This window comes from Cavia porcellus, unplaced genomic scaffold (genome assembly GCF_034190915.1).
Source record: "Cavia porcellus strain 051 isolate PalLab524CR breed Dunkin Hartley unplaced genomic scaffold, mCavPor4.1 scaffold_6, whole genome shotgun sequence".
In the NCBI taxonomy this organism is placed as follows: Eukaryota; Metazoa; Chordata; class Mammalia; order Rodentia; family Caviidae; genus Cavia; species Cavia porcellus.
This window is the reverse complement of record NW_026947489.1, coordinates 78,089,547-78,109,532: the sequence shown is the minus strand read 5'-3', so window position 1 is coordinate 78,109,532 and position 19,986 is coordinate 78,089,547. Positions and strand designations below refer to the sequence as shown.

Genomic DNA, 19,986 nt, shown 5'->3' with positions numbered 1-19,986 from the left:
CACAGCCTGGGGCAATCTGTGTTCCTCTCCTTTATAAAAACACATAGCTGGGCATGGTGGCGCATACCTGTGATTCCCACGCTTGGGAGGTTGAGACAGGAGAATCACCGAAAGTTGAAGGCCAGTCTGAGCCACATAGTGAGCTCAAGGACAGCCTGAAATGCACAGCAAGACGCTTATCTCCAAAAACAAAGTTTTATTTATTACTGCATAGTAGCTTTTATCTTAAAATAAATCATGCTGTTAATTATAAAGAGATTAGCACATTACAGAAAAAACTATAACTCACCTGAACATGAGCATGAGTTTTTGCAGCTATATTTCCTTACCATTAAAAAAAAAATGTTCTGATGTTTTTTTCATATACTTATAATCAGAGTGAATGCCCAGTTTGGGGCTCTGCTTTTTTTATTTCACATCATAAGCATTTTCCCTGTTGCTGCCTGATCTTCATAATCATCGTTTTACTTTTTATAGTGGATAGGCCATCATTTACTTAAGCATTCTCCTCTTATTAGACGTCTCTTAATTTTTGCTAATGGCAAGTCTGTGAATATTCATTACATCTGCCACTGTTTATTGAGATCTGTGCCATGGCAAGTACCATGACAAATGATCCGAATAAACACATCATTTCTGATCTTCCCAACAGCTCCACAAAGTGATTGTTATTATCCCCATCTCACAGATGCAGCAAAGCCTTAGAGATGATAAATAAGTTGCCCAGGGTCACACAGCTAGAAGTGGAGGAGGTGGGATCTAAACCTTAATCTGACTTGAAAGCTCCTTTCTGCCTGTGTCTGGGTAGTGTGGGTCTGCTCTGTGCCATAAGCCGAAAAGGTTATTGAAAATTTATTCACAAATTCTCTCCCTGCTTTCACCAAACCACCTCCTGTATACTGTGCGTACTCCTACAGGTTAGGAGGAGACAAGTTGTATATTGCTGCAACACTAAAGGACCAAATGGGAGGTGCAGGTCTCAAGTCATAGAGGGAGTCACAGAAGGAGAGGTCATTATGAGCTTCAGTAATGGATCTGACTCCCTGGAACTAGATCCCATTGGAGATAAGTCAGAGATAACCATAAAAGTATACATGTGTCTCCTGCAGTCCTGCCTGTTCCAGACATTACTAATCAACCGTGGTACTCTTTCCCACTGGGCTTGGATGGAGCTTTATAACCCTCAACCCAGTATCCCGTGTAGACCTTACTGATCAAAGCCAGCTTTCAGAATAGCACCTATATCTCTCTCTCCTAAAGGGTAGTGAACATGACTCTCAGTATGAGTAGAAAAAGGGAAGAAAAAGGCATCTGATGGGAAATGGGATAGTGTGAGCCCATTCAGGAAGGTTTCTTTTTCCTTGATATATAGGTGATTTGGGATATTTAAAAATCCCAGTCCTGCCTGCCTGGCAAGTGCAAGGCTGTGAGTTCGATCCCCAGTACCAAAACAACAAACAAATAAAAATCCCAGTCCTGCTGGGAAGACTGACACAGTAAAGAATCAGAAACCTCCCTGCTGACCCCAAATCCAACTCATTACTCTCTATGTGTTTACTGATCAGGCTTTTCAAGGGCAGGGACCATTCTTGCCTTTAATATAAAGTTTTCCAGAAATGTCTCCTGGGTAGTGTTTCGGTTCTGTGCCCCACAGTTCTGGCTTGAGGAGCCAGCTTCCCTCTGGCCTGTCTCTTCGGCTTGCTTGCAGGAAGCACCAGCAGTATGACTGTAAGTGGTACATCCCCCTGGCCGACCTCGTGTTCCCATCCCCGGAGGAGTCCGAGGCCAGCCCCCAGGTGCACCTCTTCCCAGACCATGAGCTGGAGGACATGAAAATGAAGATCTCTGCCCTCAAGAGTGAAATCCAGAAGGAGGTGAGGAGAATCCAGCAGCTGAGCCTGGGACTGTTTTCGCAAGTGTCTTTGGACCAGGAGTGCTGAGAAGTGGCGGAGGAGCAGAAGTCGCCAGGTTTGAGGTCTGGCTGGTAGGGGAGCTAGGATGAGTAGGAGCCCGGGACGGAGGGGCGCTGAGAGGAAGCCCTGGACTGAGGCAGAGTAAGTCTGAGCAGATGGGGAGGCCAAGGAGGGACTGCTCAGAAGTTCTGGGCTTCATTTTGGAAAGTTTCCCAGAGAACAGGATATGTGGCACAGTGTAAAAAAGAAAGCCAAGGCTGGGGATTTAGCTCAGCGGCACAAGCACCTGCTTTGCAAGCAGGCAGTCGTGAGTTTGATCCCCGATAGCGATAAAAATGAAAAAGACAAAAAGAAAGAAAGAAAGAAAGCAAGCAAGCAAGCAAGCCAAGGGGAAGAACAAGAGGGCACCCTTAAGAAAAGGCGGGGCGTATATAAGAGAAAAGACTGGGAGACCTCTCAGAAACAGATGACATGAATGAGGGAATAGGGGACCTGAGTACCACAGCTAACATGCTTGATCTAAAAGTGCCTAACAAGTTTGTTCGTGAGAACTGAGAGTCTAACCACACATGTAATACATCCACAGATATTAGTCCTATATGAGAGCAACCCACAAAAATCTGTGTCTGTCTGTCTGTCTCTCTCCCTCTCTCCTCCCTCCCCGCTCAGTGGTGGTGGTGGCGGTGGCGGTGGCGGCAGTGATGGAAATTGAACCCAGGGCCTAGTGCATCCTAGGCAGATACATCCCTGCCTGAAATCTCAGAGTTTTCAAAATAATTGATGCCATACAGGTTATATTCACAGGATGCACCACAGGAAAATTAGAAATCAACAACTGGAATGTTAATTATATGACTGGAAAGTTAAAACTTAAAAAATCAACAAGGAAACCATAATCTGTTTAGAACTATGTGGAAATGAGAGTAGTACATGTCAAACCCCATGAGATGTAGCCAAAGCACCATTTAGATGACAATGTGGACGCTTAAATTCATATATTCAAAACCACGGACTGGAGGAAAGTTTCCTTGGAGGATTCTTTTCAGGAGGACGGGCATGGAGCGGTCTGGTGGGCCTGGGCTCCTCCTCACCCATCTGCCTTCAGCTGGACCTCCCCCACCTCCCCTGGGAAGCCCCCCCTGATACCCTGGGTATCAGCTGCCTAATGCACACCTCTGGCTTTGCTTTAATGGTACTGATTAGGATTGCTGGCTCAGATTTTTTCTTGCTCACTAGAATTTGAACTCCAGCGCGTGGATTATTTTCTCCATTTCGGTGCTCGTAGTACTTAGCACACAGTCAGTGGGTGCTTAACACACAACTCTGATGTCTGATGTTTCTGAGCAGGGGAAAAGAAGCCCACGGGTTTAGGGGTGTTTGGGGCACATACTGAAAGTTTTAACTAGGGGTGCTTCTGCCCAGAGGGACTCTGACCAGCACCGCTGCCCTCTGCTGAAGGCCGGCAGCAGCTTTTTCTCCACCTAGCATGATGCAGTGTCTATACTTGAGGGGCCTCTGCATGGGCGGCTCTCACCAGCCTGTGTTGGCTGTCTCCCTCCTGCCCAGCGTGTTCTGCTCTGTCCTTCCTTTTTCTTTTTCTTTCTTTGGAACCCAGGACCTTGAATGCACTAGGCAAGCAGGCCTCTACCACTGAACTATGTCCCCACGCTGCTATTGTTTTTAGTAACAGTTTTAAAAACTTTAATTTTTCTAGCAACCAGTGTAATACTGACTTATAACAAGAAATGAAGTGAGGAGAGTGAAACTGATTAATACCCACCCATTATCTAACGGGTTGAGGTGTACTCTTTATACACTTCTGCTGGGGTGTATGTGTGTGTGATTTCTTTTTCCTTAAATGATACAGGACCACATATGTTGTTTTGCAGTTTTTAAAGCTTTTCATCTGTCTATAACTTAGGGCCCTCCAGGTGTACTCAGAAGGCTCTTAGCCGCAGCATTATACACCGTGGCTTGACTGTACAGCAATGGATTTGGGTATTGAAATTGTTCCTGATTTTAAGTCTTAGCAAGCTGGACAGTAGAACCCGTCATGGGCCAGATTTCTCTTGGTGATTCCCTACAAGTGATGCGGCTAGGGCAAATGGCATGTGCTTTTCACGGGCAGATTTACCTCTCAAAGAGTTGTGTCTGGTTATGTTCCCCAGCAGCATGCGAGAGCCACTGGTCCCCACACCATCACAAAACTGGCTGTGAACAGTCAGTTAAGATTTTGTCAAATCAGTGAATTTAAAAAAATAGATTAATTCTGATTGAGGAGTTTGAGAAATGCATTGAATCTGAGACATGAAGCCTCATAGCAGTTATTACAAGGGAGGAGATCCTACAAGGAATACAGTGGTGCCTTGGATCTCAAATGCTTTGGTTTGCAAACAGCTGGTTGAAATTTTGTTTTTATTTGTGAACTCTGCATCAGGTGGTGAACACAGATATGGCCATCTTTTCCAGAATCATGGAATGAATTAAGTCTGTGAAGCGAGGCATCACTGTAAATAGGAAGTTGTCACATCTGAGAAGGAGGCTAGGCTGGCCAAGAAGCGTTGGCTACTGGAGACAGAGGCTGAAGGGGCAGGATGCCAGGCTGGGCTCAGACTCTGGAACTAGGAGGCTCTGCAGCCAGGCTACCATTTGGGGTTTCCACTGAAGGGCCTGGAGCTTTTCAAATGGGCATCTCCACTGTACCCAGGATTTGATTTACAAAGTGACTGAATGGTGATGCAGACTGGCCAATGCCAAGGAAAGATTTTTATTTATTTACAGTTCCCAAGAGAAGGGGGACGCCACAGAGCCACAGAGGGAAGCATCGGGGCTGGTCAGAAGGCAGGAGGAAGAGGAAGGGAGAGCATGGGCCACGGAATTACTGGGGATGCTGTGGGAGAAGCGGGGCAGGGCAAAAGGGACAGCTTAGCATCAGACAGTACACTTTGGGCTTGTCTCTGGTTGTCTGGTCCCCAGCTCTGGGTGATTGAGGGCAGATGAAATCCAGGCCTGTGTGTGAGGCAGATAAGGGATAGCTGGGCTTTGAGCTGGGGATTAGGTGATTTGCCTATGAAATGTGTGCTTAAGTCTTTTCCTTGCCCAGCTAGGTTCCCCAAAATGTCAGCATATCATAAGTTATAAAAAATAAAAAACTGAATAACACACGGGGATGTTGTGCTTCAAGCTACTGAGTGGGAGGTGGAGGATCTTATCGAGAGAGAACCCATCCGTGCTTTGTCCCCCACAGAAAGCCAATAAAGGGCAGAGCCGGGCCATCGAGCGCCTCAAAAAGAAGATGTTTGAGAACGAGTTCTTGCTGCTGCTTAATTCCCCCACAATCCCATTTCGGATCCACAATCGGAACGGAAAGGTCAGGAAGGGTGGGAGTAGAACAGACATTGCCCCTTTCCTTAGTCCAGGGCGGTCCACTTACGTGGCTTTTGGCCCTGACCTGGGGGAAGCAAAGACCTGGGCCTCCACTTCCCAAGTAGGCTGCCATGGTACCAGCCCGGGCCTCTTTCTCCCTGCTGGTATAAAACAAGGGCCCTCTGCTAGTCGTCACTGGCACCTTCACGTCTGTTACCTGATTTCTCAGAAAGGCCCCCATTCCTAGCTGCCTCCAAGCTGGGGGCATCTGGGTGAGGAAGAGTTTTGTTGGGGGCCCCACAGTCTGGGAATATGCTTGGCATAACCGTGGTCACCCCACTGAATTCTCATCTCCTCTCTTCAGAGCTACCTGTTCTTACTGTCCTCGGACTATGAGAGGTCAGAGTGGAGAGAAGCAATTCAAAAACTGCAGAAAAAGGGTAAAGTCCTGCCCTGCTCTATGCAGGTCTGAGGGTGCTCATGGCAACCTGGGCCTTTGGCTTGTCCAAACATTTTCATACCCAATATCTCTTTTCGATCCTCCTAACCACCATATAAGATGCCCGGAGAAGTGACAGTTGATGTTACTTATCAATCAATGCCCAAAGAATCCAAATGATTAGTTCATGGCGTACACTGAGTTAGCCATAGGGCTGGACCCAGAGCTCATCCTCCCTTGCTCTTCCCCAGAACACACACACGCCTCTTTGCTCCAGTCTCCTTTTAGTCCATTGGCAGCACCGACAGCTGTGCCCATGGGAACATTACAAGTCGTACCCCATCCTAAGGACCAACCCTGAGCATGGAACTAGGCTGTTTTCCTTAGTGGTCCCCAAGGAAAAGCAGAAGGTTTCAGTGGGCCTGTGCTGATGCTCCCTCCTCTCTTGGCTCCTCTTACAGATCTCCAGGCCTTTGTCCTGAGCTCTGTGGAGCTCCAGGTGCTCACAGGATCTTGTTTCAAGCTTCGGACTGTACACAACATTCCCGTCACCAGCAATAAAGATGGTAAGATCTGGACTCAAGGTTGCCCAACCTGTAGGTTGCTCAGCCAGGGTAGGACTATTTTATTGCCAGGAACACAGAGATCTTACTCTCCACTGAGTTCCCAGGTAACCCCCGGGCTCTCCTCAGTGTCCTCGGGCTTGAGAAAGGAACCTGGGCCCCTGGGGTGCTAGAAAAGTGAGGAGGTCCTGAGGTAGACTGGAAGCAAAAAGCTGCTTTTTTGAGGAGGGGTAGGGGTGGGGTTAGGTCATAGTAGCAAAGGCAAAATAAAGCCAGAAGTTTGCAGGGACCAGTTCTTGGCAGGATTTGAATGGTAAGCAAGGGAGTTTGGGCTACTTGGTAAGCCAAGGAGCCTTGGGGAGTTTTTGAGCCAAGGGCACTGTCTTCAGGGCTGGAAACGGCCCAGAGCAGGTGAATTCTGGCTGCCCATTATGATGGGAAGGAAGTGCTCTGTTGAAAGGGTTTCAGGGTGAGCTCCCCTCAGGAAGTCAGGGTCATCTCAAAACTTAGGTTACTTTTCACTTTGGCAGATTGGCTGAGGAGGACAGCCAGGAAGAGGCAGAATTCAGAGGGAGGGAAGGAACCCCTAAGGATGGTACCAAATGTCTGCAGGCCCCTGGATGTGTATTGATCTTCCCAGTTAAGCAGAGGGAAGAAGTCCCCGCCCTCCCTGGCAGGTTACCCTGCAGGAAGCAGGGGGCTTCGGAGACTTTCTAAGATAGCCACCAGGTGGCGCTGTGGGACCGAGGCTCAGGCTTCCTCTCACTGACTTTCCACCACCCTCGGGTAGAAAGGGGGTGAGCTGCTCACCACCCCCTACTCTGGGGGCTTTTCTCTCTTGCAGACGATGAGTCTCCAGGGCTCTATGGCTTCCTCCATGTCATTGTCCACTCTGCCAAGGGGTTCAAACAATCAGCCAGTAAGTACCTGACTCCAGCCCTGCAAGGGGTTGGTGGGCTGTGTTTGTGTGTCCCAGGAAAACCCATGGTCACCGTGCCCACCTGTTCTGCTCTGTCCAGGAGGATCCTGCAAGCATGCTTTGAATGTAGGGTATTCCCCCGAGGCTAGACAGCAACTTCTCTTGGCAGGGAAGCCCCTCTGCCCTTTGACCGATAGATTTACTCTTCCCCACGCCTTCCCTCCAGGTGTCTGAAACCCTGGAACTGCACACACCCAGCCCCACATCTACCAGCTGCAAGCTGTGCAATCTTGGTCAAGTTTCTTAATCTCTCTGAATCTCAGCTTTCTTCTCCATAAAAGGAATCACACTTGTTAATACTGAGAATGAACTTAAAATGTAACTACGCTCACACCTTTCCCCTCTTCATCATCATCTCCTAAATAGTACTATGGATATTAGCAGCAGCACCAAGTCTGTTTTATTTTTGGAGGGAGACAGGATCTCACAATATAGTTCCGGCTGGCCTCGAACTTTCGGTGATTCTCCTGCCTCAGCCTCCCAAGTGCTGGAGTTATAGGCATGCACTGTCACACCTGGTTTAGTTTTAGCGTTTCATAAAATATAAATTACACTTTTTTAATATGTAGTACTAGGAATTGAACCCAGGCCCTTGCACATGCCAAGCAAGCATTGTACCACTGAGCTGCAGCCCCAGACCCAGTGACACTTTTCGCTACTTTGTATTCAGTAGGAATGTGTGAGTCAGCTAGCTGGCTTAGAGTTTCTACTCATTTGCCAAGTGAGGAAACTGAGTCACTGAGGAAGAACTGCGCATCACGCAGCATCAGAAACCCAGGGGTCTAACTCCTCTTTTGGGCTGTCCCTTCCCACTCCCATTCCTTCCTCTCTGCCTGTCTTCCTGTGGGCATCCAGCAGAGGTTACATGATTGGCCTGTAAATAGTCATTCAGTAAGCGTTCTTATCGGGGTGTCTCCGAGTTCCTGGGGTGAATTGGCCTCTCCCTGTGTGTCCCCATTACACTCAGGGTGAGCCTGGTTACAGCACCTGGCATGCTGTTTGCCGCTTATAATTTGCCTCTCCCAGTGTGAGTCCTTTGTGTGTGGGAATCAGGTCTCCTTTATCCTCGGATGACTAAGAGCCCGGCAATGCTGAATAATGCCGATAATTTACAGCATGCCTCTGTGTACTGGAGAAGTGAGAACATGGCCAGTGTGCGGATGGTGCCCTGGCACACTCAGAGCCTCTCCAGGCTCATTATCTGCTCTGGGCACCCCCCTGTGGTCTTGATGGTGCTCCACGTTACGCGTCAGGAAACTGAGGTTCCAAGAGCTCAAGGGACTTGCCAGGGTCACATGGGCGGTGCAGTAGAATTCATCTCTTCTGACACCAATGCCAAAGTCTTTCGTTGGCCACTTCTATAGGGGACATTTGGGAGGTCTGATGTATTGCCCTCCTTCCTGAGGCCTTCACGACCCCCCCAGCTCCGCTTCTGGTCTTCTCGGGCCTCACTTGGTGTATTTCCATCTGTCCTTCTCCCTGCAGACCTGTACTGTACCCTGGAGGTGGATTCTTTTGGCTATTTTGTCAGCAAAGCTAAAACCAGGGTGTTTCGGGACACAACAGAGCCCAAGTGGGATGAGGTGAGTGAGGGGACTGGTGTCCCCACAAAGACTTGTAGTCACCAAGCATGTCTGTCCTATCCTGCTTACTTTGTTCTTGACTTAATTGTTGGTTGCGCCAGCCCCATCTCCCCACCTGGTATCTTCCACTGCTGTCCATTGGGTTGCAGATGAGTGTTTGTGACCGTGAGCATCAAATACTGGGGTTTCAGCCCAGACCCCTAGACTTGGGCTGCATCAGTGATCTGCAGGCCTGTGGGAACCCCAGCCAGTGAGGGTGCTCTTCCACATCTTGTGACCCCAGCCTTGCAATCTGATGTCCAGACCTGCTGGAAAGCTGTGTATCTTGGCATTAGGAGTTCAAGACCTTTTGTCCTGTCTTTCTCCAGGAATTTGAGATTGAGCTGGAGGGCTCTCAGTCCCTGAGGATCCTTTGCTATGAGAAGTGCTATGACAAGACCAAGGTCAACAAGGACAACAATGAGATTGTGGACAAGATCATGGGCAAAGGACAGATCCAGGTGAGGGTCCCGGGTACCTGGCCAGGCTTGGGGAGCATCAGATTGTGTGGTTCCAGTTGGAAGGGAGTCCTTCTCACTCAGGGTTTTGTTCTGTGTGCGCTTGGCCTTTTCTAACTTTGTTCTGAAACTGGTTTGGAAAGCATTGCCCAAAGCAGTGATTTACTCCTGCTGGTGATGGCTTCTTACTATAACCCCAGAAGCCTGTGGGTGTTGGTTCTTCAAGCTCCACACCTGGCTCAGGTGGGCCACCCATATTTCCGCAAGGCGGGCTGGAGAGAGAGCAGCCACCTTTGCTTCTACGTTCTAGTTTCAGTCTGTTGGTGGCTCTTTCCCGGAACACGGTGTTGGAAGCGTTCTGAGGCTGTGTCCTGAGCAGGAGGGAAGGGTGCCGTGTGGGATAAGTGCTGTCTGCCACAGGCGTGGACATTTGCCGTTCTGTCAGAAGAGCTTTGGACTTGGTTGGATTGCTGGGGGGTGCCTCAGACTTGTTCCTGGGGTTACTGGACCTTAGAGGGGGTCACCGGCTTAGAGTGGGTCCTCTGGCTACCAGCAGAGGCAGATCCTCAGTCAGGCTTAGAGAGCGCACACCTCAGCTGGGCTTTTGGACACCCTCTAAATGTGCCTGCAGCGTGCATCCGCGGGACGTTTGCCACTGGTGCTGCGCACTTACTGTCAGGGGAACCAGACTTCCTCACTGAGCCATCTGCACCTCTTTGCAGAGTCTTGTGAGGCCTCATACTTTTGACATGAATGAGGGTAGGGTAGGCTGCACAACAGTGAAATCAAAGGGGACAATGATGGGTACGCACTGGCATTGGACGTGGGGTGCTCTTGCTTCCTAACAGTTTTTCCAGTGTTATCTGAACGTGGGCTGTGAGGGCCCCATCCACAGCAGGGAGCCATACTGCGCTTTTCTGCAGGAAGTGCTTGTTCCGTGATTCTTGATCTTGACTGTGTATTCTTGGTGCCCTGGAGCTGTGTGGGCCTCCTGTCCCCTACACCTGTCTCAGGCTGCAGTGTCTGAGCAGAGGTATTGGCCCGTTCACTGGAAGCCCAGCCATGTGCCTCATGCCACCCATGTTCCTGAGCACATAGCTTCCTGAGGCTGTGAGGCTGTGCCCCACTGCTCAGAACTGTCACCAAGGAGACAGTGCTGCTAGGCAACCATAAGCCAGTTCTTTATTATTTAGGAAATGGGGCTGATAGGAAGCTCTCTAAATCCAGTCCCTGGAACCTGCTCTGTGGGGATAAGCAAGGGAGCTCCATCTCTGCATCCCTGGGCTGGGCCAGATGGACAGGCAGGGAAGGGATTCGGAGCCAGGTCACCCAGCCAAGAGACAAGAGTGGCTGCCACACTTCCTGGGCTATGGGTGACTATGGAGTGGAAGAGTAAAAAGAAGTGCCCAGAACAGCCAGCTCAGCAGTCACCATGGCCCATGACCCAGTCAAGATCTGAACGCCCCTGGTGAGACCAGGCGTTCTCCACCTGGACCTCAGCCCTGTTGCTTGCCCCCCTGGCTCAGCTGCACAAGCTCAGGGGAAGCACAGCATAAATCATTGCATCCTGGAGACAGGAGCAGATGGAGGCAGTGGGGGAAGGGGAGGCAGCCAGGTTATGTTTGGCAGAGCAGAAAGCACAGTCTGCTAAGGAAAATGTTTCTGTGTTTAAGCTTCGAGGAATGTTAAATGCTTGGGAGTTGATATTAAAAGAAACACAAATCTTTCTGCTGCCAGCTGACCTAGGCCAGTGAGCGGGCAGTTCAGAGGCAAGGACCTTTGAAGTCCCCATACATTCGGCCTCTGAGCACAGCCCCTGGCCCCCAGCTGTGGGACAATCTCACCAGCCTGCTGTGGATTGAGGGGGTGGGGGACGTCCCCCCAGGAGTGTGCTGCAGCTCCTAAAGTCTCACTCTGTGACCACTCTCAGAGCCTCTGAGCATGGCCATGCTGGATGGAAAGTCTGCACGGAGCTGTCCCCACATTGCAGACCACACAGAGTCACAGGACAGCCGTTCCCACAGCTTGTCCCACCTCCCTTCCTGCCATGTGGTGGAGGAAAGGAACTGGCACAAGCCCTGGAGGCACTGAGGGTGGCACCAAAGGTGACCTCATGGTGAGGGCTGACCTGAAGGGAAGGTGGCCCCTCCTGTTCTGCCCAGCTGGTGAGCAGTAAGACAGCCCATTCCCCAAGCTCTAGGTGTTTGCACCTGTGATGCTCCCCGCTCTGGAGAGGTTTGCAGGAGGTGGCAGCTGAGGGAGGGGAGTCTGGAGTAGGAGCCAGGGGTGGGGGCAGCATTTAGCAACACCAATGGCAGCACTCACCTCCAACTTGTGTTTCCAGCATTTGTACTCTTAGAAGTCCATTTCCAAATGTCTCATGTCATTTTTTGCAACACCTTTTCGAGGAAAATGACCATCCTGTCCTCCTCAGATGGGACAGTAAGACCTCAGGGTAAAGAACCGTGGCCAAGGTGCTCTGCCGACAGAATTCAGGGAAGGCTAGGCTGTTTCGTCCATACAGTGCGCCCATATCCCAACCTTTGATTAAAAAATCTCCCACCCCAGGTAAGAGGCATTAGCAGCTTCAACAAGGAGCTGGGGTGAAATTCTGCCCCAAGATCCTGTTTTTTGGCATTAAAAGAGCAGCTGCCTTTGCCTGGCTTACCATCATTTTGGAGTGTGATATTTCTGCCTGGTGTGCCTGGAAACAAGTAGAGTGTATTGGGAAAGAGAAGGAAGTGGGGGGGGGTGCTTACTGTGCACCTGTGGGGTGGACTGAGGGGCACAGGACCTGGCCTGGAAGAACCCACCATCAGTTTGGAAAGATAAGCACACTGACATACACCGAGCTGCTGGAGAGCTGCTCGCCACGCCACTGACGATCCCTGTAACGCTGTGTTTGTGAAGAGCCCAGCACAGAGCTAATGTTTGTATCTGTGGTCTGAGGAGGCTTCACCCGAGGCAGGAAGCTTTGGTTACAGGAGGAGAAAGCTGAGGCAGAGGGGCTAAGTGGCCTGTCCAGTGCTAGGTAAGAGGGTAAAAGAGCAAGGACTCCAGCCAGGGCCTGCAGCCGGCCCCAGAGCCCATCCCTGGGTGCCGGGCAGCCTCCCTCCTGCCGCTCTGCGAGGAATAGGAGGAGGACTCCTGCCACAGGAGCCTGGAGAGGGAGAGGTCATCGTGGGCTGGAGAGCGGAGGCTTCCAGGAGGTGGAGTGAGGGGGATTCCAGAGCACTGGCTCTGTTAGTTCCAAAAACAGTGTTTGTGTTAGAAAAAGAATTGCAGTTATAGTAAAGAGACTTGAGACATAATCAGCACTGTTCCACTCCCCCTCTTCTGGAACAGCCATTGTATTTGGTGCTTTTTTTCCTCCCCCAGTTATATATATTTTTATATAGGTTTAATCACACTATTTGGTTTTTTTTTTATTGGAATGTTATCCTAAACCGCCTCGTTTCTAGGATTGTCTATAGTCTTTAGATGTACCTTTTAAAATTACATTGTCAAAAGTGCTTTATTACTTTATTAAGTCTGTATCAGTCATTGTGTGTACCGGCCTGCGGGGTAATTGTGTCTTAAGGCTCTGTTATTCTAGGAAGGTGGGCGGCAGCCAGGGTCAGCCCGCAGTGGAGTGGCCTGGGGTTGGGGGAGGGATCTGCATGGCAAGGCGGAGGCAGGAATGTTCAGGGAGTGACCCAGGAAATGAAGGCAGGAGCCAGCGCTGGAAGGCTGTGACACTGCAGCTGGGAAGGCAGGGAAGGAACGGGTAGAAGAAGAGATCTGTAGGGTGTGAGGGAATCCAGTCCTGTCCTTACGGGGAAGGAAACAGAGCAGAGAGGGAGTGACAGGCTGGTTCCCAGGCCCACTGAGCAGCTCGGTCAGCTGCAGGGCGGACGAGTGAGTGGAAGTGTTCTTGTGGGCTGGAGACGGGTTTGGGTGTCTGTGTGGGACTCCGTATGTGTGTGGAAGAGGGATCTCCCCTTTGTCCCTGCAGATCTTTCAGGCTCGGGAGGCCTCCCTCTAAGACCGAAGGTCGTTACCTGTAAGTTTTCAGTCCAGGCCACCCATGATTCATCTCCTCGCTGCCCACCCCCAGTCCAGCCAAGCCAGGAGCTCAGAGAGGAGCACCCCCAGCCCCAGTCTGCTTGGACTCCCTGTTCCCAGGGGACTCCTGAGTGTTTATCCTAGTCTATTTCCAGCCACACTGCTCTAGGCTCCAGATGTGCTGTCCCCAGCTGGGACCTACTCGCTGACTGATTAGCATATTCCCAGGGTCTAACCCTTCTTGACTCATGGGCCAGAGGGTCCCACAGCTCCACTCCTTCCCTGACCTGAGCCGAGACTGGAGAGTTGTCTGAGACCGAAGAGCTCCATTAGCCAGAGGAGCTGGCCTGGGGAGGTCCCCTCTACCTCTGTCCTCCCACGAAGACAGCAGGCTGTTTCACCTTCCCCCATAAACTCGCTTGGTAGCCCTTTCTGGGCATAGGCGTGCTCCAGACTCTGGGACAGGGGAAGGCAGCATTGCAAGCCAAGGAGGAAGTTCAGCTGCCCTGTTCCCATTCCCTGGCGGTAACTTGCCCTAGCCTCTGGTTGCAAAGTTCAGGCCTGAAGGGATGCTTTCTGTTGAGTCCTCTTTCCTTGGAAGCTTGGAGTCTGTGTCTGAGGGGAATGGGCAAAGCAGATTTCTTCTTTGACATCCTTGACTGTGCCACTTGGAAGCTTTTGAGTGAGCAGGAATTTTTTGTTTGAGTGAGCTCCTGAGCTTTTGAGTGAGCTCCTGAGTTTTTTGTTTGTTTGTTTTGTTTTTTGAGACAAGGTCCTGCCATGTAGTTCAGGGTGGCCTTCTACTCACTATGTAGCCCAGGCTGGCCGCCTTGAGCTCCAGGCAGTCTTCCTGTCTTAGCCTCCCGAGGCTGGAGTTCCAGGTATGCACCGCCACACCTGGCATGATCAGTCAGAGCTGTTTATAAATGATACTCAGGAGGCAGTCGTGAAGGCCAGTCCTCTGCCTGAAGAGCCTGGATTAGCAAATCTGACCATCCATGTCTAAACTCTCCTCTTAGCCTTTCTTTTTTTTTCTTCTTCTTCCTCCTCCTCCATTTTCTTTTTGAAACAAGGTCTCACTGTAATTCAGGCTGACCTCAAATTCACAGCAGTCCTGCCTCAGCCTCCTGAGTGCTGGGATCACAGGCATTCGCCACCATGCCCAGCTTGTCTTTCTTCTCCCCTCTCCCCTCTCTCCTCCCTTTCCCTTCTCCCTTCTCCTCTCCTCCCTCTCCCCTCTTTCCTCTGTCTTCTTTCTCTTTTGGTTTTTTGAAACAAGGTGTCACTGTTCTCCCAGTTCAGGCTGGCCTTGAACTCACCAGCCCTTCAATTTTTAAGTTGTAAAATATACATAATATAAAATTTACTGTTTTAATAATTTTTAGATGTGCAGATCAGTGTTCTAAAGTACGTTCATATTATTATATAACCATCATCAGTACACATCACAGCTCCAGAGGGTTTTTATCTTTCACACCTGAAACTGTACGCATTAAGTGGTAACTCCATTCTGTCTCCACAGTCTCTGGCGGTCATCATTGCACTGGCTGCTCTATGAACCTGACTACTTCACTTAAGTGGATTCACACAGATCTGTCCTTGTGTGTCTGCCTTGTCCGCCATCTACCCACAGACATCGGGGTTGTTTCTACCTTAGACCTTCGTAGTGGTAGGTGAGGGACAAAAGCACAGCCTTGGCTCTGGGATGGAGACTGCATAGTCTGTTCCTGGACCCTGGCCTTCCTGCCCTTCTGGTCAGCACTCCCAGCAGTTGTAAGACAGCAGGACCGCAGGGCATCCTAAGGGTGAGCCACCCTGGCTCTTGGGAGGAATCCTTGGCTCCATGACCCTTCCTTCCTCGGGTCTCCTGTCCACTGTCCGTTGGCCAGGGGTATATGGAGAGCACTGGATTAAAGGCTCCTGGCCCCTTGATCTTTTGGAGCCTCAGTTTCCCTGTCTGGTATCTCCTCTTTTCCTTACGAGCTTGTGAATCTCAGAGTTGAATTTGCCTGAAAAAGCTACTTAGAGCTGTGATATGTATATCCATACTTGTCACTGATTAATTCATTCATTTCTATTAATGAGCTCCTCAAAATCAATCCAACGAAGGGACAGAACCTTACCAACTAGGAATCTATGGAAGAGTTTTCATCTTCCAGCCAGTGCTGCAAGGGATTTGAAGTCAGACAGCTCTAGGGCTTCAAATCTAACTTTCTCCCTTCATTATTTGGGAGAACAGAGTGAGCTGCTTTATCTCTCTGAACCTCCATTTTCTCACCTGTAAAATGGGCTCTAAGGAAAACTGAAAGCCATAGCTAGGGTGCTGTCCTTTCTGCTCTGGACGGGGACTTCCAGACTCAGAGACAGTGGTCCCTGTCTGGCAGCATCGTTTTCTTACATTGATGGGGTCAGATGGTTTTTGACAAAGCAACCTAGCAGCAACCTCAGAGTGAACTGGAAAGTCAAGGTCTGGGCCTCAGGGCAGAGCAGCTCTGGGCTCATCCCTTGGAGCAGCTCTCAGTCAGGTTTGGTGCAGGGGTCAGGCCCAGAGTGCAGCAGGAGTGAGGAGCCCGGGAACAAGGGACTTTTGTCAGCAGCAGAGTGCTGCTTCTGGTTTCAATTACTCCGCAGAGCTGGAGGGAATTGGAGGGAGCGTGGGTCAGGAGCCTGCTAGGGCAGGAGTCAAGGGAGCCCCCACCCAGCTCCCTTCTCTGGCCCCTGAGGGGGTCTGTGTCCCTGTTTGACTCTGCCCAAGGGTCACGCTGGCCAGCTCTGTTGCCCTGGTTGCCTGGGCTCTGGGATGTTGAAGCCCCTCCCTGGGCAGATGGCAGGACCATTAATATGGGTTGTCCTTTCAGGCCCTTGTTCCTGGGCCATACTGACCACAGCTGGGCCTCTCTGCCCTGGGAGGGACCTTGTTGGTTTTGTTTCTTTTTGTTGTTGTTTTGTTTTCTGTTTTGTTTTGGTGGAACCAGGGATCAAACTCACAACGTTGCACTTGCCAAGCAGGCACTTATGCTGCCGAGCTAAATCCCCAATCCCCATGGGGCCTTGTTTTGGCTGGAATGGAGGATAGAGTGGCTGCTTTGAGAACACCCTGATCACTGGGCTTTTCCCCTTCACTCTGCCACCCAGCCACCCAGTACCCTGTCCTGGCACTGCATAACCCAAGCTGTTCTTTGCCCTGGAACACAGGGTTGCTTCTGCCCTAGAAAATGGGCCCCTCTCCCTCCTGGCTGGACACTTACTCGTGTCTAGGACCATGTCTACCTCCGGTGCATGCTTTGTATCCCCGCAGCCTGTCAAGATAGGTCACTTGCCTTTGCTGCTGTCACCACCTCTGTGCCAGTCCTAGAGACACACGCTGAGCACCAGACCTATTTCTGTCCCTGCCTTAGATGCCACCGCTTCCCAAGGCCTAGGTGGCTGTAGCCATTATCCTATCTGAGCCCTGCTTGTCCCAGCTGTTGCAGACCCATTTTTCCCAGCCCGGCGTCCCACCTGCTGTCACAGTGTCTGAGTGGTGGAGCACTGTGGACCCCCAAATACTTGTCCTTGAGGGTCAGGGTCCTGCAATAGCGCCTGTCCAAATGCTTTCCTAAACGGGGAGTGTCAGCCTGGCTCAGCCGCCCCTCTTCCCAGGTGTTCCTGATTTGGGGAGCCCGGACTCTGCCAGTGGATTCTGGAAACAGGAAGCATTCAATGGGAAGCAGATGGAGGCTTGAGTTGCCCTCCCTCCTTACCATTTAGGAATGCCATTTTGGCAGGCAGGCTTGGTGCCCACTCCCTCGGGTTCCCTCAAGCCCACCTCTGAGACACAGTGACCAAACAAGCCAATCTAAAGAGGACTTTATGACTTGGTCTTTCAGGGCCTGAGAACACTTTGTTTCTCACCAAGCCACAGAAGGAGTGTTCCTTCTCCTCTGAAATGGGGACTTCTAGACCCAGAGGCAGAAGACCAAGGTTTGATGCAAGCTGGCCAGCCTTGGATGTCCCTCAGGTGTGGGTGTGCCTCAGATGACCCCATGAGGTGGACGTGCAAACAGACGCAGTACTCAGCAGGCAGCTTCTCTCCCTGCAGGTGGAGACTGCACTTCTTCCCCCTGGAAATCCAAAACCCTGGTCCTGACTTGTTCCTACTTTTACTTTTTCTGAAAGCTTGGAGTTAACAGAAGAGTTTCCAGGGAATTTCCTGAGTTAGGGCTGAGGCTGTCCGTGAATGACAGTTCAGGGTCCCCTTATTTCAAGACAGAGTCTCACTAAGTCTGAGTTGCCCAGGCTGGGCGCCAATTTATGTGCCTCAGCCTCACAGAGTGCTGGAGTCACAGGTGTATCCCACCACACCCAGCCCGGGTGACTTGAGATCCATGGTGACCCAGAAAACACCAGCCAGCCTGACTGGATGAGATAAGTGTTATCCCATTGGAAGGCCACCAAAGGAAGCCTACATGAGCAGCACAGAAGCTCACACTGTTCCCAAAGCAGGGAAAGAAGTAGAGATAAAAAAATGAGTTCCAGATCTAGAACTCTGACCCGGAAGTTTCCTTAAAAAGCCCCTAATCTTCCTGACCTCTACCCCGAGGGGTAGTGAGGGCCAGTGGCTGTGGTAAGGAGAAACAGCAGTTCTCATGAGAACTGCCAGCCCTGCGGAGGGTCCACCCACAGAACCTCAGGTCTGAGCCATGGATGCTTGCAAGGAGGATCCAGGGCTTCAGCTTCTGTCTGCAGAGATTAGAAACTCCAGGAGGAACTTGGGGTACCCTGAGCCAGGCAAGGAGCGAAAGGCAAAGGAGGTGTGAGCAGGTAGAGCTCAAATGTTCACGTCAGCCCCGCCTCTGCTATCCGCTTGTGGCTTTTACTTGACTGTCAGGCAGGGAGATTTTAGTGTAAGGTTTCTTTTGATAAGACAGGGAGGGTCCTGAGCAAAAAAAAAAAAATAGAAATTCACTGAAGACTACTTGGCCCAAGCTCCGGACTTGACAGATATGGAAAGTGAGTCCAGAAAAAGTGGCCGTGGAGTTGATGGCCACCAGGCAGGGCGGGGCCTAGGTTCCCTTGCTGCCTTGGGCTTTCTCCTGTGGGTCTGTTGGCCTTGCACTCAGCATTGGGAGGAGGAGGACATGGCCTGATAATACAGGGATAAAAGAGAGCAGGGAGGCCCCGCCCACCTGCCCCGCCCATTTTCAGACTGTGGCCTGGCGCTGTGCACACTCTCTGAGGTCCCCTGCCTGCTGACTGGTGCTGGGACCTTGGCCACACCTCCTCCGTGCTGTGAGGAGGAGCAGGCGAGCCTCCCAGGGCATGGGCAGAATCTTGGCCAAGACTCGTACCCTGGGGTCAGGAAGGAGTAGATGGGTCTAGGGGGTAGGGACAGGCTCTGCCCATCCTGTCCCCGGTGGATTTAGTTCTAGATAAGCAAGATGTTCCCAAAGGCTCAAGTGGATTTTCCACCCTTTTCCGTGACCAAATGTGCTGTGAGAAACATCAGAGATTGCCAGGAACATGTTGGTGGGACAGTCCAGCTGCAGCAGATAAGCTCTTGGGCTATTTCAGCCTCTTCTGTCTTCTTAGAGCCACCACACACTCTAGGGACACCATCTCTACAGTGACCAGGTAGAGTGAAGCGTGGGAACGGCACATGCTTTGACTGTTCTGTAGACTGGTGCAGGCCCTGGGGGGATGGAAGACAGATAGCAAGTCACCCTGGGCAGGCCTGTGTGGGCTGGGCAGGTAGCTTTCATCCTGGCTGCTTCCTTCCCCTTCTAAACTCTGAGCACATCTTGGGGCCTGCTTCCCAACCCCACCCTATGGCCACCAATAGCTACTTAGGAACAGAGTTGGGGTTCCTGGGTTCATATTGCTATCATCCTGTGCATGAGTATTGAGCAGGCAGCGTCCTGACCCTGAGGGGCTCTGCGGCCATGGACCTACACTGCCTGAAAGAGCCCTAGTTGCTGTCCATTGTCTGCTTAGACAGGAGGTCGGTGGAGGTACGGTTAGCCAAGCTCGCTTTGACTGCATTAGACGGCACAGAGGCCTCTCCGCTTGTTACTCGGGGGTTCTGTTCAGTGATGAATATGTGGGTGAGTAAGTGAGTGAAATTGGAGCTGAAGGCTTAGATCTACCACTGGCTGCTTAGTGACTGAGCAAGGGACTTCCCAGGCCTGCGCCTGAAGCAGCCTTGACCACCACAGACCCTCAGGAGCTATCAGAGGTAGACAGACATAGAAGCGTCTCCGTTTCTCATTCTGAGAAGACGCTTGTCTTTCAGTCCTAGGCTTTAGTTAGGGTAGGCACAGAGCCACCAGGGTTGGGAACACACAGCCGTCCCAGCTCCCCAGCCCCCCGGGGATGGCCATCCTTCCCCCAGCTCACAGAGCCTCACCCTGGGCTCTGACCTCCAGGCTCCCGTGCACAGCTCTGCCTGGTTCTCTTCTAGGTTGCGCTCGAGTGCCTGTCCTGGCAGGACCCACTCTGCGGCATCCTTTCTGTACCCTACACCAGGACCCGAGCCACCCTCACCCTGCCTGCTCCCAGCTCTGTTCCTCTGAGCCCACCCCACTCTGTTCTTCTGGGGCTGTGGGGAATGTTCATGGCAGACC

The 19,986-nt window shown here is 51.2% G+C and overlaps 2 protein-coding genes across 7 annotated transcripts in view; one reads left to right on the top strand and one right to left on the bottom strand.

The window, feature by feature from the left end:
* The window catches only part of Abr (ABR activator of RhoGEF and GTPase), a 195,506-nt gene that overhangs the window by 149,340 nt on the left and 26,180 nt on the right, over nt 1-19,986 (top strand). For all 5 annotated transcript variants that reach the window (XM_013152089.2, XM_013152092.3, XM_013152090.3 and 2 more), the window contains 7 exons: nt 1,709-1,874; nt 5,161-5,283; nt 5,644-5,719; nt 6,180-6,284; nt 7,126-7,200; nt 8,746-8,843; nt 9,212-9,343. In XM_013152089.2, the coding sequence (XP_013007543.2) occupies nt 1,709-1,874; nt 5,161-5,283; nt 5,644-5,719; nt 6,180-6,284; nt 7,126-7,200; nt 8,746-8,843; nt 9,212-9,343 (775 nt within the window). The remainder of the gene's footprint in view (nt 1-1,708; nt 1,875-5,160; nt 5,284-5,643; nt 5,720-6,179; nt 6,285-7,125; nt 7,201-8,745; nt 8,844-9,211; nt 9,344-19,986) is intronic.
* Timm22 (translocase of inner mitochondrial membrane 22) overlaps nt 17,222-19,986 on the bottom strand; it is a 37,534-nt gene continuing 34,769 nt past the window's right edge. For both annotated transcript variants that reach the window (XR_010048210.1, XM_063251085.1), the window contains one exon: nt 17,222-19,055. Coding sequence is in view for 1 of the 2 variants with exons in the window: in XM_063251085.1 (XP_063107155.1) it covers nt 18,985-19,055 (71 nt within the window). In the remaining variant the exon portion in view is untranslated. The remainder of the gene's footprint in view (nt 19,056-19,986) is intronic.